The sequence below is a fragment of the Phallusia mammillata genome, chromosome 7 (assembly GCF_965637545.1).
Source record: "Phallusia mammillata chromosome 7, kaPhaMamm4.hap1.1, whole genome shotgun sequence".
Taxonomy (NCBI): Eukaryota; Metazoa; Chordata; class Ascidiacea; order Phlebobranchia; family Ascidiidae; genus Phallusia; species Phallusia mammillata.
Genome location: NC_137258.1, coordinates 4,199,875 through 4,213,899, shown reverse-complemented (window position 1 = coordinate 4,213,899; position 14,025 = coordinate 4,199,875). Strand labels below are relative to the sequence as shown.

Below are 14,025 nucleotides of genomic sequence, written 5' to 3'. Positions count from 1 at the left end.
ATCATATTTAACGATGTATCACATATACCATTTACTATATTTATAATGGATATATATTTGGTACCTACATTTCATTGGGTCCCTATCTTTTTCCTGGCACTTTATAACATAATTGTTTCTTCAAGCATAATCTAATTCCCCCATACATGTGTTCCCCATACATGTGCATACACGATTTGGTAACAGTAAAAATAAGGCAAAATCATTGTAAAACTCGTTGTTTTCACGAGGTGGAAAATGGACGAGTCCAACTATTTAAACTTTTAACAAAGTTTCAACATTTTTTTCCTTAAGTGCCCCTTTGTTTTTTGAATTATGATTTTAATCCGCACATAGCGTTCCTGGCGCCGTTAAGTTTCTACACACCAACAATACGATATAGCTTAGCTGGACTTTTTATGTCCAAAACCTGTTCTGAAACAGTTTTATTAACGTTTTCAGTTTGAGAAGTCATGTTACACAAGTGTAACAAATCGTTCTGTGTGGTCGCTCTGCGTTTTGAAACACGAATAAGTTGAAAAAATGGTCAAGTAACGACTGCTTTCATGCGTGAAGCAGAGGCATTTTTTCCATGCGCCACTGCCGTCAATCACTCCCACTGCGTCAGCTGTGCACTGAACGAGCACAAATTGGAAAAAAATACAACATGTACAAACATATTTGGGGCTGTAAGAGTAATTACGGAGCCGATTGTACTGAAATTTTTAACAGCAAACAAGTTAAAATTTTTAGCAGGTTGAGTCTTGTATTTTTGACCTCATTAACATGTGAACAAACAAACAAATATTTGGGGGTAAAGGGGTGAAAATAGATATATACAACTTCAAGTTACAAAATATTTTATAATCCGCTCCAATGTACCAATCAAAAAAGTATGAAACTCCAGAATCATCTGCTTTAGCAAGGATAGCCGTTTTAAAAAATTCACGTTTTGGGGGGCTGTGTGTGAACCGAGCGATCAAACAGAGTCAAAATTCACATGGACCATCTTTAGATCAATATCTATAATATGCGTAAATTTGAAAAAGTTTGAACCATTCTATCTTGATCAAAACGTGGGAACTAATCCGCGTAAAAAAGTTCACGTTTTGGGGGGCTGTGGGTGAACCGAGGGATCAAACGGGGTCAAAATTCGCATGGACCATCTTTGGACCAATATCTATAATATGTGTAAATTTGAAAAAGTTTGAACCATTCTTTCTTGATCAAAACGTGGGAACAAATCCGCGTTAAAAAATTCACATTTTGGGGGGCTGTGGGTAAACCGAGGTCAAAATTCACATGGACCATCTTTAGACCAATATCTATAATATGTGTAAATTTGAAAAAGTTTGAACCATTCTTTCTTGATCAAAACGTGGGAACAAATCCGCGTTAAAAAATTCACATTTTGGGGGGCTGTGGGTAAACCGAGGTCAAAATTCACATGGACCATCTTTAGACCAATATCTATAATGTGTGTAAATTTGAAAAAGTTTGAACCATTCTTTCTTGACCAAAACGTGGGAACAAATCCGCGTTAGACGGAAAAAAAGAAAAAAATCAGGGAAGGGGACCCATAATAATAATGTTCTCGCGTGCCAACATTCTTGTGCGTGAGCAATAATAGTTTGTGCCACGCGATTTGAATTGTAACCAGAAGGCATACGTGTAGGATTATTTAAAACTTTATTGCACCTTTCAAACACAAAACAAGGATTGTAACAGTTTGAAACTTTTTAGCAGTTATTTGAATACGACCTTTTGGATCAATTAGCATGGCATGATAATTATCTCGCGTGACGCATTGGTATTGTAATTTGGAACGATGTGTTAAAAAAAGGTGAGAATTAACTACGACAGCGCATCACTACTGCTAGTCTCTTATTCTAAACAATGATCATTTCCTTGTTGCGAAACTGTGGGCGAACCACAATGCACACTATGGGACTTATTCAGAATTCTGTATAACCCACGTTGTTTCCTTGTAATGCAGCTGTTCACGCAGTAGTGTGTGCAAAACATTGGGGCATGTTAAGTATATTATAGGTAAGGGTACCTGTGGTCATGTTTATGTAGCAAGTATGGAGTCGTCGGTGTGTGCGACCGTTCTCGCTATTTCATTGTTCTTACACGGAGCCTTTGCTAGTAAGTGACACAAATGTGTTATTATCTTATCAAATGACTTGTTGTTCTGGTTTAACTTTCGAGCCTTTTAACTTTCGAGGTTTAACTTTTCGAGGCACATTAAAATCGACAAGATATTGTCAGAGATAAGGTGTGAGATATTGTCAGAGATTAAGTTTTATTTCTCCAGCGGTTTCCCAAAATTTGCCAGTAGCCTAATAAATAATTCGTTTAAGCAAATATGGCTATTTTTTGGTATTTAAATGAAACACTTGCGGTCTCTTAAAACTACTTAGCGGTCACCCAAACCAAACCTTAAAAAAACCCTGTCCATCGTTATGACACAGTTACCGCCACTGTCACCTAATAAAACATAATTACAATAAATGCATGTGATTGCAGGTGCCGTGTTATTACCACGGTATTGGCTTTTATAATTCGCACAATCACAGCATTAACTGCGAGCTGAGGTTTAATGCGTTTCAGATGTCGCCAGTTCTACTCGCGTGATACATGTTCTTTTGGTTTTTGTCAGTGAAGTTTATTTGCATGTAGAATATAACTGAAGTAGCTGTTTTGTGGGGCATTCTTTATTTTACTATGTATAAACAATCCTTTTTCTGCATGTCAGCTTTATTTGAGAGTATTGGACCCCTCGTATTTAAATACGTCATGTAAAAAACACAGTGTTTTCTGCAGACTATAAAGTACTGTCCTTTTTGTTTTTCAGGACCAGTAATTTCATTTTCCCAACCAAGTTACACAACCAGAATCGGCGGATCAGTGACTATAAGTGGAACAATAAGTTTAGGCATCGAACCTTTCAACGTTGACGTAATTGACAACAATAACCGACGAATAAAACTCGAAACCAAGTACAATAAAACAACTTTTAGTTACACGATAGATCCAGTGGCATTATCACATTTTGGAAACTGGCAATTTGAAATTATTGAAATGATTTCCAATCGCACAGCTGTGGCGAGTGTGGCTATTGTTAAAGGTTGGTGGTAAACACAGTAAATAAAGGACAAGACTTGACATTTCACTTTATGTAGAATCGTTCGCACTGGACCGCAACGAAATAACGGCAGATTATGGAACGCCGCAATCAGTTGCTTGTACAGCAATGGGTTATATCAACCCATCAGTCCGATGGTCAAGGTAAACTCAATGTATTCCTACATAAAAACTGGAAAATTCGTACGTACAACCAGCAAATGCGAATAGCAAATCAGAAATTACCAGCATGCTGTTTCAGGGGGTCATCTGAAGTCTCAACGTCTTTTGCTAATGTTTACCAGAACATAAACAACCCAAATCATTACACTGCACAATCAACTCTTTATATACTCGTTCGTGATGTAGTGGAATCAGGGGATTACGTTTGTAAAGTTACAAATTGGTTTGGAAGTGGAGCGACAACTAAAACTCTACGGGTGCAAGGTAAGGAAATTGACGAAGCATAGATGCAAATGACTAAGCCAAATATATTAGCTATTACTGCCAGGCATAATATCAAGTTTATAGAGCTCTTCTGGCAATTATATTTTCATTCCGACGTTTCGACGTCCTATACAGGTCGCCTTCATCAGGGTAAATAACACCGAATGCGACTAGTACAGTGCACGAAAAATAAGGAAGAAAAGAATGAATGGAAGAACGTCGGAATAAACATACATTGGCCAGAAGAGCTCTATAAACTTGACTAAGCTAAATATTTAAAAGAGAATATCTGACCCTTTGCGAAAGTTTTTCTCATTTTTTTCAATGGTATTTTACTTTTTGATTTTACAGTAAATGTCCATATCATTTTGGGCCAACAAAAATTCGATTTTCTTGTCATCAACTGATTCTGTTTCTCCAAAACGTGTTTTTTCTAGCACCTCTAAAAAGTAGTCGAAGAAAGTTTTTTTTCTTTAGTGCCGGCAAATATTTCCACAACTCACCCGTCAATTATTGTTATACCGAATCAACAAGATATTGTCGAGTGTGTTTCGTTTGGCTTTCCGCGACCCACTGTTACGTGGAGAAGGCAAGTTTATGCGAACTTTGGCATTTCACCTAATTATGAATTTGCAAAATCATATTTCAGAAATGGGGCAGTGGTGACCTACAACACAGCTGCACCAGTTTATCAAACTACACTTGTAGACTCGGGATATCAACAACGAATTCGACTTTATGTAACCATCAACGACCTTTCACAGCCAGGCCAATATCAATGTACAGCAAGCAACGGTGCTGGAACATCAAAAAGCAAATTGCTGGAAGTGTATTGTGAGTATCAATTTCCGCTTGTTTGTTTCGTGTTCATTGTTTTCACTACCGTAATATTTGTTGAAGTAAATCGTTTACTAAGTGACATACGTTGCGGCTATAGATCGTGTTGTCGACAATATGAAAATATTGTTTTTAGTACCAGCTAAGACAACAGTTTCAGGAACTAGCGTCATGGTTAGACGTGGTGTGGAGAGCACTGTTGACTGTACATCTTACGGAAATCCAAGACCTGTCGTTGACTGGTACAGCAGGTAAAAATACCTATTACTCATTTGTGCTCCCACTAAAAGCGTACTATTTTCGTGATGTTGTTTGTCAGGTCAAATTTAGAAGTTCCGTATGGGAGCTCGTTCATCTGGCAAGAGGTCTATTTTCAAAGTGCTTACAACACTACAAATCGTCTCCATCTAAATGTTACTCAAGCTCAACAAGGAGGGACATACGAATGTCGAATAAGAATTAACTCTGCTGGGCCGAAACAGATTCACCAAGTTAATATTAAAGGTATTCAAATGCCAAACATTTTTTAATGTTTTAAAATCCTGATTGTTTTACCTCATTTAGTTGCTCCATACATCGAACTTGGGAAGTCCGAGGTTATAGCAAAGATGTCACAAATGTATCAAGTTGATTGCGTCGCTCATGGGTTTCCCACACCATCTGCTGTGTGGAAAAGGTGAAATATAAACTAATTAAATAATTAAAGTGGTGAATAATTAAAGTGCAATTATTCAAAAACTTATTTACTTATAGGTAGCAAAGTACAATATTCGGTCGTGAGATACGCCTATGAGTCGCCTTTAATAAACACCATAATAAACAATACACTTTTAATGACTGCAAATTCGGTCTAATAATGAAGCAACTACAGTAACGTAGAAAACCATTATGCCACAGTCACGGCCGTTTTTATGTTTCCCTGCATAAGAGATGTTAACAAACCTTCCAACAAGTAAGAGAATGTGCTAAAATTGTAACTTACAGGATGTTTTATCAACAATAGTGCAATAAACGGCACATTTTTAATGTGATTAAAACCCTAAAACGATGTTGAGTATTGCATTGATTTGCCACAAACATGATCTGGAACGTTATGCTTGGTAGGATCTGGTAAAGAAACCATTTGCTTTGTAGGAATGGGACAAACATAAACCACACATCATCCATTCATATTTACACAAGCCTAATCAACGCAACCATCCACTCGCAAACAGTTCGACTTTACTTAGCCATTCACAATGTTGTTGATTCTGGTGTTTACGTTTGTGAAGCGAACAACGGTGACTCAACTATTGCACAAAGATCCTTGCTAGTAAAAGGTATGACAAATTGCTTTTGTTAATTTTAAACAATATCTTTGCACGCAATAGCAATAGAAACTGTCGAAACGTTCTAATGTTTTAAGTTCAGGTATTAGCCAGTATCTTCTTGCTGTTAAACAATACTGTTTTATTTTGTATCCAGTACAGGCAAATATATCGTTGTCGGAAAAAGCAAAAGCTTCTCAACTTTCAGATAATTTTGAAATTAAATGTGAATCGTTTGGGTTTCCAACTCCAACAACAATTTGGTTAAGGTAACGCATTAGAGTGGTAAATTATGTATAATTTAATGTAATCGTGCCCACGTTTCCATATAGATACGGAAATCCAGTTTCCTCTTTATCAGCAAACCACATTTACCAACTTACAACCACCAATGGTGAATACACATCAACATCGCTACTTAACATTAACTTGAAAAGCCAAGGAGATGCTGGGGATTACGTATGCCAAGCTTCCAACTTTAAAACGTTTAGCACAGAAGCAACCTTCAGTCTTAAACGTAAGTTTATCGATTTGGTAAATGCAAGTAAAACTGCAACACAGCCCAAATATAGGTAATTTAACCATTACCATAAAGGTTTTAACCATTACCATAAAGGCATTTAACCATATTTAACCATCATTTACCATTACGTTTTAACAAAATCACAGCAAAACGTCCCCTTTCTCTTAATTTTCTTTTATTGGTGCGTTTCATGTAAACTGCAAGAACTCTTGTTTTTTAGTCGGACTATCCTTTCTCTATTCCACCTTGCCATCCCCCTTCAGCCAATCACAAACCGTCACGTGTGCTTTCGGTGGTTTTCCGCCTCCCAGTGTTCAATGGAGCATCAATGGACAAACAATTGAAAGCTCGACTAAAACACCAACAACTATTACAAACAGACGAACACAAAACAAGATTGAGTCTACTCTAAAAGTTTCTAGTTCTATTATATTTGGCCCCAATTCCATAGTGAAATGTTGGGTTGTAGATAGTAGTGCCGAGAGGAAGAGTCCCAAGCTGGTTATTAATGGCGGTGAGTTGAATACATTCGCTAATCAGGGTAAATAGTGTTAACTTTGTTTTGTGTCAAAGATCTTCAATATTTCAACGGGCTACATTATACGTTGGGAAAATCAACACGGGTTTTTCAGAGTGCCAGTGAATACTGTGAATCGCTTGGAGGTCGCTTACCAACCATTTCCAGCTTAAAAAACTCAAAAATAAACAATGTGTTTGATCAAAGCCCATGGATTTGGGCACAAGGTTTTAAATGCACATCATATATCTTGTAATTAAAATAAAAACATTATTTTTTGCAACTTTTTGCAGATAATATGTCAAACCAATCAACAACTGAGAATTGCACAACAGTAAACACATTAACACTTCTGGTCAAAGAAACGTTTTGTGACCAAAGGAATAATTTTATATGTCAGTTTTCAGGTACGTAGTCCGTAGCTTAATTATAAATAGACTGTCTTGCGGAAGTTAAACCACAAATTCCTGTTTTTATTTAGCATTGGAAATCCTCAGTACAAGCCAATGCCACTCTGATCGAATCAAAGTTAAATGGAGGGACAAGACTGGTAACAACGGATTAATAACTCACATCATAACAGCAGTGAGTGACGGCTACTCTGTTACTGTCAGTAAAGTTGTAACGCAAACTGCAACATGCAACCACATCTACACAAGCACGATTGAAAATCTTCAACCCGACATTACATACACCATTTCGGTAAACTTGCCGTTATAATACTGTACATAATAAATGTGTCAATGTATTAAGTAAATAATTTCAGGTAAAGATGTTTCCGGATGTTTGGAAACTTAAAGTCCCTAGTTTCGCTGCGATGACGTCAAGCGTGTTTCGTGACGTAACCAGTCAGATGTCACTCGAAAACGGGGTGTGTCGAATCAAAGGAAATATACCAGCAAAAATATTATCCACCGTCAGTTCTGTTAAGGTATAATGTTATTCCAACATAAAGATAAACTCAAGTAAAAACTTTCACACCCACGAAATTCTTTAGATTCGTTTCACCAAAACAGCGATTGAACAGACTGGGGCGGGATGCAATTGGGAAGAAATAAGTCTTCAACCAAAAGCGTTGGTCGAACACAGTGAAGAGATTGGTTCAAACCAACAACTAACCGCCACGTTTCAACCAATCACAGCGTTTTGCCAAAACACGGTGTTTGAAGTAACTGGAGAATGCAAAGTAGTGACTGACCGTATGTCACTGAAAGACATTTTGTTCAATTTAAAACTTAATCAGTTGTTTGTGTTGTTTTAGTCACTCTGCCAATTGTCGCGGGATCGGTTGCTGCCCTAGTGGTTTTTATCGTTATCATCACATTTTTGTACAGGTATGTTAAATTCATTCAAAAGAATATGGTATACTGGCCCGTTCGTTAATTTTAAGGTTAAGTAGGTCCATATCACAAACAAACCGTTTGTCAACACAAAGTGGTCCAGTCTGTTTACCACAACAGTGATTCCTTCACGTTATCAAACATGAAACGCTCTTTTGATATAACGTTGTGTTCGCAGTGTATTTTTATGGCTTCTTATGTTCATTTACGGTTTTCACGCAGAAAACGTCTGCGGTCTTGGCTTGCGAAACGAAACCGCGCAGAATTAACACACATGACATCTCGGTTCAGCAGCAAAGGTAAGATATTTATACTAGACGTTTGAATAATCTTTAAAATCAACAAAATATATTGCTATTTTTACGCAGCTAAAAAGGTCAAGGACAAAAACATGAGAATCGGAAAAACTGAATTAGAAACTTTTTTTGACAACAGCACAAACAATGAACATGCTGTGCTGATTAAACAGTTTGAAGTAAGTGTTGCGTCTGTATTGTGGTTTTTCTTTAGACAATTGGTTGATAACCATCGAAACAAAGCTAATTTGTATTTAAATTTAACACGCAGAGCATCAAGAAAACAAGTAAAATGCCGCCAAAGAGCATTAGAAACGCTGCCCAGCAGAATCCGTATTCAAAGTTTCCTCTGCGTAAGATAACCACCGTTTTAATTGTACGTTTATGTACAATCTTAATCAATCTGTGTTTTCAGGCAACCGCAGTTCAACGAGTGGAAATTACGAAAACATTCCAGAAATAAAGGTAAAAAATAATCACGTTTTTGACAAATCAGTTGGAGCCTCGAACGAACTCTAAAGTGCCGTAACCAGCTTAAATTTTAACCGCGCAAAAACAGCTTCGAAAATATGGTAAAGTGAAATGCATCGCAATTTCAACTTTCGGCGATAATTATGGCAACGTTTGGATAACAATTTGTCAATTGTGTTTGTGACTAATAATGGGTCCACAATTAACATTTTTAAAACTGACTATTAAAATTAAAATACATGAAAAGGGTCAACGACCGGACAGCCGATGGATTATCATTGAAAGCCCAACGAACAGAACCGTTGATGATTTCTGGACAATGATTCGGGCACAAAATATTTCGACAATCGTCATGTTGGACCAAGTTCAAAATCAACAAAAAGTAAGTGGCATATCATTATTCAACCTACAACACCCGACCAACAATACCTGACAGTCATCTATCCAGTGCAAATTAAGTATGAATCTATGTACTTTGTGACTTGACGAATCGCAGTAGATAACGCAGTTTAGTATATTAATTACATCAGTGATTAAATGCGATTCTTTTTGGTCATACTATTTCGGACAGGCGACAGCAGTTGCTTTTGGTTACCCGCGTTTTATAAGTCGACTCGAGTCATTTATTAGCGGTTGCTCTTATCAAAACTCAGTTAAAGGATAAATTGAACAAACTCGTGGCTGCTGCAAACGCATTTCCTCGTTAACTACGCAAGATATATATATATCTTACTTGTTGATTATAGAAGAACGGTGTCATTCAAATTTGAGTGGAAAATTCCGTTGTTAACATACATTACATGTCTACTACTCAAAGAAAATGTCGTGGTAAAAGTACTAATATTACGCAAGTTATTAAACAGGAGCGGCTTTACTGGCCCAACAACGTCGGGAGTTTCAAAAGAGTTGGAAACCTCCGCGTTAGCTTGATCAGCAACACGCAAAAGGGAAAACACGTCGTCAGAAAAATAGGTATCTCTGAAAACGATACCCGGGGCACGTATATGTCGGTAGGTTTAAGTTACGTCTGCTGTGTTTGACAATGTTTTGACTTGGTTAACTTCTTAGGAGCAACGCACAGTCACCCAGTATCATGTATTGGATTGGCCTGAAAACAATGCCCCAACTACTGGTCTGCTTAGATTTATAAATGATCTTCAAAACATCGATACAAAGTCATCAGTTGTCCCGACTGTTGTCCACTCAAGGTACGCTTAATATCATAAAACTTAAACAGACGGTTGATAAATAAGCGAGGAATGAGGACACCTACAACAACTTTGATTTCGGTTTGTTTTTAGTTGCCCTGCCGGAAACGTCGGCATGCTCATTGCGCTTGATTCTTGTACAAAGGAACTGAACCAATCTGGATCTGTCGATGTTTATCAAACTGTATCCGACATGACGACGCAAAAGATAGAAACCATTGATACGAAAGTAAGCACCGCCATGTCCAAACAAAATTTTGCCTACTTTCGAAACAAACAGTATTATAAAATCGTATTGGAAATGTTTAACGTTGCTAATGCGATGAACCACAGTAACAAAGTAAAATAAAGACAAACTAATACGATGACTAACCAGAACAGGGATGCATAACCTTTTTTCCCACTATCCACTTTACCATGTGTTTTAAAGATTTTAGTCCTTATTTTTTGCATATTCATTTCTTTCCGCTTGCACAATGTCACATTATTATGAGAAGCGTTTTGTAGCTGCATGAAATGTGCAAAGTCAAAAGCGTTTTTGCCAACTTTTGTTACAGGAACAGTACATATTTCTTCACAAACTTCTTGCCGACATGCTGTCTTTAAACAATACCGATTTGAATGGTAATCAACTGAAGCAAAAAATGCAACAACAAATCCGGTATGTTAAGCTGTCATTAGTGAAAAGAGAGTTTCGTATACATCATCTTTTTACAGGTCATCACATTTTAATGCTGTTAACCAAGAGTTTAGTGACCTACACCTGCAGTCAGGTTCTTCAGACTCACAAGTAAATTTAGGAAACCACGAGAGTGTGACATGTAAGTACACATAACACGCAATATTTGGTGAAATGTTGGTCTAATAAAGCCTAGCCGCTAATAATTGTATGCAATGCTTTCAGACGAGCCCGTCCTGATTAACAACCAAGGCAAAAGCACTGAATACCACGGACGATTTTTCAATCTTGAGGTTCGTATAATGACACAGAAGTTAGGCTAAGGATACCTTTTTTAAATTATTTTTTAAATTAGATTAGTAATCGCCACATTCAAGTAATAACCTTTCTTACGATGACCATGCTTTGATTCGAGTTCCACTTTTCGAGTGTGTCCAAAGATCTGAAACTAAATGAGTAATTGTTAAATTTGATACATTCAAAACGTGCAACTAATACACACTCTACAGTTGTTTGACTCTAATTGAACACGTTTGTTTTAGACTTACAATGCCTCACACCATACGGTAACGGCTTTAGAACCGAAACCGGATGGTCTGGAAAGGTTTTTTGACACTGTGTTGAAGGAAAAGCTTACACTGATTGTACAGTTGGATAAGACTTTGGTGAGAAAAATAATCTTAATCCACCCAATTGTTCAAATTTTAATCAACTTGTCACTCTATTTTTAAATTTGTCACCAGAACCCTCTGCATTGTCGAATTGAGGTGGTCTTCCAAACATTTCCATAAAGGCATAGGGTAGAAAACAATAGCCTGCAAAGGGGTTGCGGGGACCCGTGACAGAAGCCTGCTGGGCTAAGTTCCAATCCCGTTGCAGGCGGAATTTTTCTGGCCCATGTCTTGCAGTGTGGAAATGATTTGGAGACTGGCTTGATACGGCATGACATCTCCCAAAGTCCTGGCGTATTGTGATTTATATGTCAGCGTGTCGTTATAGCTAATCTGCATGAACACTTTAGGGCTGATCCTAGTGATAAAATATGTTCTTCTTATCTAAATACTGATGAAGTTGACCCGCTGCACAAAAGTTTAACAAAACAAAATGCCATTTACTTTTAACGCTATTTTGTTCATACACATATGTTCTAGAAACGCGGAATGTGGCCAGATGCGTTGAACCAGGCAGTGTTGTACGGCCAACTTTGTGTTGAACTTCTAGAAGTTTCGAATTACAAACAAGGGAGAGTGAAAAAGCTGTCAGTGATGGAAAACGAGGGTGATCACGAGGTAGACAGTAAATTCCACTTTTACACACGACATTTTAGAGTTTTAGACAAATCATTTTTCCTAGGTCATGGTTTATTTGTTGGAATACAGCTCATGGAATGGCGACAACCTACCGATGAATGATAAACAACTGATTGGGTTTATGTCGCTTGTTGAATCTGTTAACGGAGCGCAGGAAATGCTTAACATGCTGCTGCTAACAAGGTTCGAGGATATAAATGTACATACTGTACGTACAATATATGTTCTGGTTTACAGTTAATCGAATTTGGCAAGTTTTTTCTTGCCATTAACTGGAATACTTGTATACTTGACAATAAGCTGTAATTTGGTTTTTAGCATTCAGTAATACGAGTTTTGCAGTAAACCGCTTTGCGATTAATCGAAATCGTATATACTTCGTCCAAAAACAAAACTTTCTCAACTTCACTTGTTTTTAGGCATGGATTTGCGAAGTCTATAGTATTCAGCGCTGCTTGGAATCTCATTGCTCGCTATAAAGCCGAAAGAATGGCTGATGTTTTCAGGACAGTCAAAGACCTCACCGATGGGATCCCAGAAACACATTTTACACTGGTAAGGCGCAATTTGGACAAGAATATATTTAACATTTAAAGGGACCAAAGGCAAACGCACACAAACCCAACGTAAATTACCGAGATCGACTTGTTTCAATAACCGAGATACTGTTTGCATTTTTCCATCTCCAATTTATATCAATAAACAACATACATTTAAGAATGTTATTTTGTTGATCTACAAATCAACATTTATCTTTTAGGATCAATACAAAGTCTGTTACTCGCTGATTCACGACTACGCGGGTTCATGAGATAATTATCAATCGTTTATGTGAGGAAGCGCCACGTCTGAAAAATTTTACCAAAGTTTCCGTCTGTAATTTTTATAGATGTTTTGTATTTTATACATATCTGTATTGTAATATAACTCTTTGGGTGCACATGCATGTACTTTATTATTCCCAATAAAATTAACTGTTTTTGATATGTAAGAGTTGGCGGGGTCCACATTATTGTCGTCACAAAAGTACGATACGTTTTTATTTACATTAGAGAAGGGCAGCGAAAGCCTAAATGCTACAGAGGCAGTAATCCACTCCTTGCATTTATAGCTCTCTTACGTGCACAGCAAAGCGCAAACAGGAACCAGTCGTCTCGTTGAAATTTAGACACGGTTTGTTTGAGCAAAGTTGATAAAAGACAGCGCAGCACATGATTTTTAATGGTTTCGATGCCTGTGTTCATTATGATAAGACGCCTTTTAGGTATTTGAAACTGCAACTACATTAATGAAGTTACTTTTCTATTGCTTCTAAAAACAAACCTGCCAACGTGATTTATACTTGTGTCTCCAATATGATGGAAACAATCAAAAACATTAAATATCGCCCGAACAAAAAAATGTTAAACCTGCATAGTAAATCTGAGTGAAGTGCAAACTGTGTGCCTTCTCTACTATATCCTAACGACATCACATAACGTTGGGTAACTGTCTATACTGCATGAGTGCCAAATCAGTAAATCATTAGCTGCATCAAAACCACAACAAAGAGAACGACGGCCACTCGCGACGAGACCTTGAGGTAGGCATTCCAACGTCCGCATGAACATGTAAACAACTACTTTACCTTTGTCTGGGTGACTTTCTTTTGTGGTGTCCAGTAAAAAGATTTGTTTGATCCATGTAACTCCGTGATGTTTTCCACTTTTTCCAAAACGCAGCATGCTAGCACATGACATAACCAGTCAAGGTTTGCATTTTCAAAGTTCCTCACAAACAAAACAGCCAAATCTCAGCTGGAAACAAAAACCAACAAGGGTATGATATCAATATCACCCATCAGCACACACTTCATTTAAAAATCAAAGCAATAGAGCTATCCTGCAGCATTGGCAACAGAAGAGCCTAATGTTAGTCCACTGAAACTCCAATGTGAAAATGTTGCAAGCTACCCGCCCATTACACAACATATTTAAATCATGGTT

At 37.4% G+C, this 14,025-nt stretch overlaps 2 protein-coding genes across 2 annotated transcripts; both read left to right on the top strand.

The window, feature by feature from the left end:
• Positions 1-4,560: 4,560 nt before the first annotated feature.
• LOC145237752 (lachesin-like) lies at positions 4,561-6,768 on the top strand. The gene is made up of 7 exons (XM_080100733.1): positions 4,561-4,640; positions 4,709-4,893; positions 4,954-5,065; positions 5,524-5,708; positions 5,854-5,965; positions 6,029-6,213; positions 6,440-6,768. The coding sequence occupies exons 1-7, from the start codon at positions 4,561-4,563 to the stop codon at positions 6,766-6,768; spliced, it is 1,188 nt and encodes a 395-aa protein (XP_079956859.1).
• A 739-nt stretch (positions 6,769-7,507) lies between these two features.
• LOC145239728 (receptor-type tyrosine-protein phosphatase alpha-like) lies at positions 7,508-13,025 on the top strand. Its single transcript, XM_080103122.1, has 19 exons — positions 7,508-7,667; positions 7,734-7,935; positions 7,998-8,070; positions 8,299-8,375; positions 8,445-8,551; positions 8,644-8,725; positions 8,788-8,837; positions 9,091-9,225; positions 9,707-9,853; positions 9,912-10,051; positions 10,145-10,280; positions 10,609-10,712; positions 10,769-10,872; positions 10,956-11,023; positions 11,273-11,395; positions 11,882-12,019; positions 12,084-12,223; positions 12,460-12,595; positions 12,801-13,025. The coding sequence occupies exons 1-19, from the start codon at positions 7,509-7,511 to the stop codon at positions 12,849-12,851; spliced, it is 2,172 nt and encodes a 723-aa protein (XP_079959248.1). The 5' UTR covers position 7,508; the 3' UTR covers positions 12,852-13,025.
• The last annotated feature ends 1,000 nt before the right edge of the window (positions 13,026-14,025 follow it).